The sequence below is a fragment of the Chenopodium quinoa genome, unplaced genomic scaffold (genome assembly GCF_001683475.1).
Source record: "Chenopodium quinoa cultivar QQ74 unplaced genomic scaffold, ASM168347v1, whole genome shotgun sequence".
NCBI classification, from domain to species: Eukaryota; Viridiplantae; Streptophyta; class Magnoliopsida; order Caryophyllales; family Amaranthaceae; genus Chenopodium; species Chenopodium quinoa.
This window is the reverse complement of record NW_018742484.1, coordinates 1,774,387-1,781,531: the sequence shown is the minus strand read 5'-3', so window position 1 is coordinate 1,781,531 and position 7,145 is coordinate 1,774,387. Positions and strand designations below refer to the sequence as shown.

Genomic DNA, 7,145 nt, shown 5'->3' with positions numbered 1-7,145 from the left:
ATTCAGAATAAGATGTATTTTATAGGTTAGTTAGCTAAACCCTAGTTACCTTAAATCATGCATATAAGATATATACGATTTATGGTAAGTATTTATCTTAATTGATTTGATCACAAGATAAAATCAATTTAAGATAAAATACTTCCTAGTTTTTAGCTAACCAAAAATATCATCTTTATTCTTAGCTGCTTGGATATATTTTAAATCAATATTTTTCGGAAAATATCTTTTTATAAAATCTTTGTAAAAACGGCAGCTTGAATAATCTGTTCAGTTAACCTGGTTCCCTGGCCTGGTTCCCTGAACTGAATATGTTATGAAATTTGTTCCAAACCTTGTACCAAATTTCATAACGATATTTAATATACTAAAAGCACTTTATATACTCAATTATATAAGTTATACTACGGAGCATTTACATGAAGTTCCTAAATAACTCTTTGAGTGTAGTCTTCCTTCATGCATTCGTTAAGTCTTGAAAGCTTCCATGAATGAACTCAATTATTGACCAAAGGACCTTCCTTTAAGTTGATCGAAAATTCTTTCAAGCTTCCAGTCTTAGAAATCAACTTAGATATTGCACATTCAACAAAGTTAATGTACAATACTAAATAAGTAACTGCCTTTCATAAAAGCAGTTTGAGAAAACAGTTTATACTGGTTTCCTACCAGTGCATAGCTCATTCATCATCTAACTGTTCCCTGTATAAAGATAAGTTAGTTCAACAAATATCTCATATAAGTAATAACTTATCTAGGGAAACAGTGTTCTATTTTAGCTGGTTCCCCCAACTGTATTGAACACTTTCAAAGACCTGTTTCCCTTAGCTGTTTGTCATCATTCAAAACTATCAATCAAAACCTAAGGGACTCAACAGTAATGGTTTAAGAATTTAATAATATGTCTTCTTCCTCTTACTCCTCGTGCTATTCCCTTACCCAAGATAACGAGCAATGCTTTGATAATAATGAAAATGACAAAGAAATAATTAAAGCTATGGAAACACTTGAGAATAAAACAACAATAATTGAGGAAACTGAAACAGTTAACAACTCAAAGGATCCTACCATTGAAAGAGAAGTTAAAATTGGCTTAACTCTAAATCAAGAAGAGAGAACTCAATTAATAAACTTACTTAAAGAATTCATCGATGTTTTCGCTTGGTCTTACGAAGATATGCCAGGAATAAATAGAGAAATTGTTCAACACACTATACCACTAATTTGTGGAATGAAACTTGTAAAATAAAAGTTGCGCCGAATGAAACCCGACGTAGCTCTTAAAATAAAAGAAGAAGTTCAAAAACAAATAACAGCAGGTTTTATAAAGGTATCTAAATACCCAAAATGGGTCGCCAATGTGGTACCAGTTCCCAAGTAGGATGGTAGAGTAAGAATGTGCGTCGACTATAGAGATCTTAAAAAGGCAAGTCCAAAGGACGACTTCCCTTAACCACACATCAACATCTTAGTAAATAATACAGCTAATCATGCACTTTTCTTGTTTATGGATGGGTGCGCAGGTTACGACTAGATTCTCATGGCGGAAGAAGACATGGAGAAAACAACCTTCATAACACCATGGGGCACTTACTGCTACACGGTGATATCGTTCGGATTAAAAAACGCGGGCGCCACTTACTAAAGAGAAGCAATTGCCTTACTCCATGACATGATGCAAAAAGAGGTCGAAGTCTATGTAGACGACATGATGCTCCGGACACCAAGTAGCCTTAAGAAAATTCTTCGAAAGGCTCCAAAAATATAACACGAGGCTAAATCCTGCCAAGTGTGCATTTGGGGTTACCTCAGGAAAGCTCTTAGGCTATGTCATTAGCTCTAGAGGAATAGAGATAGTTCCCACTAAAATTAAGGATATCATGTCCATGACATCGCCCAAAATTGAGAAGCAAATTCGAGGAGTTATTGGTCGGTTACTATATATTAGTAGGTTCATATCAAAGCTCATCACGATATGTGAACCAATTTTCAAGAAACTCAAGAAAAATGTACCAGTAATATGGGACGATGAATGTCAAGAAGCCTTTGATAGGATCAAATCCTACCTTGAGAATCCTCCTGTATTAGCACCAGCACTACCAGGAATTCCTCTTCATCTATACTTGAAGTCACCAAGGAAACAATGGGGGCTATGCTCGCACAAGAAGTAGAAGGAAAGGAAAACACCATCTAATACCTAAGTAAAAAGATTCTTGAATAAGAAGTTCACTACACACCACTTGAAATAGCTGTGCCTCGCACTCGTGTGGGCCACAACCAAGTTAAGATATTACATGCTCGTCCATATAGTCTATATGGTATCTAGAATGGATCCCCTTAAGTATCTCTTTGAGAAATCCACATTCAATGGAAGAATATCCAGATGGATAGTAAACTTAGTTCAATTCGACCTAAGATTCATGCCCCAAAAGGCCATCAAAGGATCTGCGGTCTCGGATTTCTTAGCAGACTTTCCAATTGAGGATTCAACACCAGCACAAGGGTATGACTTCCCAAATGAAGAGTTGATGGTCACTGAGGATGATACTTGGACATTATACTTTGACGGCGCATCCAACCAGAAAGGGTGTGGCATAGGAGTCTTATTAGTATCACCTAAGGAAGAACATGTCCCAATCTCAATCAAGCTTGACTTCGACGTTACCAACAATGCTGTGGAATATGAAGCATGTGTGGTAGGCCTCGACACAACCTTAGCATTGGGAGTGAAGAAACTTCGAATATTTGGGGATTCATCCTTTGTTATCAACCAGATTTCCAAAAGATGGAAAATAAGAAGTGAAAGTCTAGCTCCCTATCAAACCTATTTGAAAACATTTACTGACCAACTCGAAAAGGTAGAATACACATATCAACCAAGAGAAGAAAACCAGTTAGCTGATGTTTTGGCAAGACTAGCCTCAATAGTTAGGATTCCTAAGGAAATTGAGCAAATACCTTTAACTACAGAAAAAAGGCATAAGCCTGCTTATATTCAGGCTATTGAGGATGAAGAAGTAACCCAAGAAGAAGAAGAAGAAGAAGAAGAAGAAAAACCTTGGTATATAGACATCCTCAATTATGTCACCAAAGGGGAATATCCACGTATTGCTGACAAAAGTGCAAAGCGTGCTTTAAGACTCTTAGCCTCACAGTATGTGCTCATAAATGATGAACTCCATAAAAGAGTACCTAAAGGCAGAGCTCTCCTATGTTTAGGCAAAAAGGAAGCTTAAAGAGTGAAGAGAATCATCCATGAAGGAGCATGTGGGACACACATGAATGGCAAAATGCTAGTTCAGAAAATCATGCGTCAAGGTTATTACTGGACTACCATGCAAAAAGATTACCATCAATATGTGAAAATATGTGCAAAATGTCAATTATATGCCAATTTACAACATGTTCCACCATCACTCTTCTACACTTATACATCTCTATGGCCATTCTCAACTTGGGGAATAGATATCATCGGAAAAATCACCCCCCTGGAACGGGAGGTCATGAATACATTCTCGTTGCTATTGATTATTTCACCAAATGGGTTAAAGTAGCGTCCTATGCAAAACTCACCGTAAAACATGTGGCACTCTTTATTGAAAGGAACATCATATGTAGATACGGAGTCCCACATGAAATGATAAGTGACAATGGAACTCACTTTCAAGCGGAGTGTGAAGACCTGCTTAAAAAGTATGGAATTTAAATTATGGAATTCAACATCACCACTCCTCTCCATATAGGCCTCAAGCAAATGGTGCAGTCGAAGCAGCCAATAAGAATTTAACAACGATCATAAAAAAGATGACAAAAAACTACAAGGATTGGCCTGACAAACTCCACTTTGCTCTTTGGGGTTATTGCATGTTAATCCGATTATCCACAGGAACTACGCCGTTCTCTCTAGTTTATGGAATGGACGTCGTACAACCTGTAAAGCTAGAAATACCTTCTTTGCGCATAGCACTAGAAAGTAAGCTTGGCGAGGTCAAATGGACAAGGGCACGATATGAAGAGCTAATTCTACTCGATGAAAAACGACTAGAAGCCTTACATCATGACCAATGCTACCAAACCTGCATGGCAAGACACTTTAACAAAAAGGTCAAGACAAGAAACATCAAGGAAGGAGACTTGGTGTTAAAAGAACTTAGAAAGCATGTTCTAGACCCAAGAGGCAAGTTTACGCCTAATTGGTCTGAACCACACATTGTAAAAACTATCCTATCTGGAGGTGCAACTAAACTCACAAACATGGATGGTGATGAATTTTCGAATATGTCAAACCTTGACCAACTCAAAAAGTTCTACCCATGATTTAATTGAGTTTTATACTCAAGAGAGCTACGTCTGGTCTGATTCCTTAAAAAAGGATACGTATGCAACCCTTTTAAAGGGTGCGGCCACTTTAATTTTTCAAAATCCCGCCTTTTTACGACAACACTTCAACTCAGTATCGCAAAAGTCAAGTATCGTAGCCAATCAGGAACCAACGTGCCATGATAACACCATCGCGCCGCGTCAGCAATATCGTGCCGCGATGGATATATCGCACTGCGATGGAAGCCGATTTTTTGTCGTTTCAAAGCTGCGATTAATCACAACTGTTTCAGATACTTCAGAGATTTTCCGACTTCCGTACTCGGATTATTTTCGAAATTACTCAAGTTGTTTTCATTGCTTAAAATTGTTTCTAATAATAAAGGAATATTGAAGACAAGAAGTTAATTTTAAGCTAAAATTGCATTAATAATTGGAATAAAGAAAAATTACATTATTGATGAAATAAAAGCTTAAAAAATAAAATTAACTTGAAATTTAAAATTGTTTAATAAATTGAAAGCAAAGCAATGCTTTAATTTGTCTTCTCCTTTCTATCTCTCTTCCAATTATTGTCTGTATCTTCTTCATCTTCTAGCTCCTTTACCAATAAGAAACCATTAGATGATCTAATTGAACCTTAGAAGAAACAGTTTCCCCTTCAGCAATAACGCTAACTTTCTTTTCAATCCAAGCCTTCTTTTCCTTAGAGTCAGCCTTCCTTTTCCCTTTACCCTCCGCAAAATTTTTCTTCTTAGGCATGATAGGAGTCTTGAATTCAACTCTCAAACCCAGACGTTCTTTAGGAGGAGCCTTCTTTTTACCTAAGCGATCTTTTACGTTAGTCTTCTCTGCACCCTCGAAGCTTGTGTTTCGAACCTTGTTCTTATCCTTTTGGTTTTGACCAAGTAACCATTGTTTAAATTCCCTAGACAATGGAAGAGGAACCCTATTAGAGACAACATTCCATAAGGGTCTAGCACACCAATAATCATCAAATCGTTCAACATTCTTTGATACAGGGTACTCCTATGGTCGACGATGATCTCCAGAAGGAATGGTTTGAGCAAGACCATATTGTCTCATCACCCTAAAAGGGTAGTAAAAAGTTAACTTGGACAAGCTTGGAATACGGCAGGAAGGTTGAGTGTTGACCCCAACCATCTTCTCAATTTTCCACCAAGGAATGACCCACTTGATGGAGAAGTCGCGAGTTTCAAAAATTCTACTCCACTCCCGGCGTCCCATCTTTAAAGAAAATCGCTTCTTCCTTCTTACAAGGCAATTTGGAGTATACTTCTCAATATTGTCAGGAGGACTGATTAATCCAAGTCTTTCCATTAGCCAAATCTGCAAGAATAGAAACAAATTATTATTACCTTACTAATTAAATATATTTTTGATTTCTGTGATTAAGAGTATTAATTTTCTACCTATAATAATATCGGAGATCCTCGAAGTGGTGCTTTGGGATCCTTCTTTAGTTCATCTAAACTTAGCATTGTTTCTCCAACAATTAATGGCATTGGGTTTCTCCCAGCGTCAATTTGTTCCATGACAAATGCTAAAATAGCTTGACCCATATGCATAATACCACTAGTAAGCTGAAATTGGCTAAACATGCAATAAAGAAAGGCTCTTCTTCTATATATGTGGAATGAGTCAGACTTAGGTCTATTAAAATAAAAAGATGCAAATTTTCTAAGATCAACTTCACTACCATCAACTATAGTTTTCAAATCATTTTCCCTTAGATTATAATAGCGCTCAAAATCTTTGTAGTAATATTCAAGCACCGTGGGAATTACTACAAGGTCTACAGAGGGAAAACCAAGAATAGCACCAAATTCTTCCGGCAGGGGGCTAATTTCATAATTACTTAGCCAAAAGCAATGGGTGTTGCGGTCCCAATATTCTATGGCGGTCTGAATAAATTCACTATCAAAATCTACCCCTTTAATGCTAAATAAACCCCTCATATGAAGAAAGTCAAGCTCTTTTCTCTCCTTAGCGGTCAAAGACCGACACCACTCACGAGTTGTGTCACAAAAATTCCTAGACATGATGACTAATTTGATGAGAATGGAAAATTTAGAAGCTAATGACTCGAATTATGCTGATTATAGCGTATTTGGGGGCTTTTTATATGCAAAATCGAAGCAGAAATTGAGTCCCATTCAGACTCGGTTTTCCCGGATCCGTCGCACCGCAATAATTTCTAGCGCTGGAGATATAAAAGCGCATTGATTTGATTTTGACTCGGATTTGTACTTTGATTTTTTCCGAATTTCACTTAATCTTAACCTTTTTCACTTTTTTCACCCTTTCCTACAAAAATTCAACCCTTTTAGCTAAATCCTAATTGATTTGGGGAATTTCTTTTTAAAGGAATTTCAAAATTAAATAATTAAACTTATTTTTACCTTATTTTCTTCTTTTCATTTTTTCTTTATGGGGGAGAAAGTCAGATACCCTCCAATGATAACAAAAATGATGGAATTTTTGCGCAAAAATTCAAACTCATGCACATAAATAAATGCAAGAAATAAAAAGACTAAAAAATGTACATAAAAGTCTAGTGTATACACATAAGTCTAATAAAAGAGTTAATAAAATATACAAAATATGAGCAAAGTCCTAGAAAGTAAAAAAAACTACATGCAGGAGCAACTATGGCGCTGGAGGACGTAAATACCAAGGAATACCAAAAGTATCATAGAACTCTGCGCCACGTGGAGTCCACGCCGATCAGTATCAGCACCACCAGTCGTCGGGATCGTGATGGTAGGACCTGTCCACTAAGTACCTTTGTGTGGCTCGTACTG

The 7,145-nt window shown here is 36.9% G+C and overlaps 1 protein-coding gene across 1 annotated transcript; it reads left to right on the top strand.

The window, feature by feature from the left end:
• The first annotated feature begins 2,327 nt into the window (after positions 1-2,327).
• LOC110719738 lies at positions 2,328-3,236 on the top strand. The gene is made up of 2 exons (XM_021898728.1): positions 2,328-2,675; positions 2,775-3,236. The coding sequence occupies exons 1-2, from the start codon at positions 2,328-2,330 to the stop codon at positions 3,234-3,236; spliced, it is 810 nt and encodes a 269-aa protein (XP_021754420.1).
• Positions 3,237-7,145: the final 3,909 nt, after the last annotated feature.

What these genes read in the sequence shown, in the direction of transcription:
- LOC110719738 (XM_021898728.1), top strand. Translation starts at nt 2,328, where the DNA reads ATGGATCCCCTTAAGTATCTCTTTGAGAAATCCACATTCAATGGAAGA. An exon ending in TCGACGTTACCAACAATGCT is followed by an intron (nt 2,676 to 2,774) that starts GTGGAATATGAA and finishes GTTATCAACCAG; the next exon opens with ATTTCCAAAAGATGGAAAAT.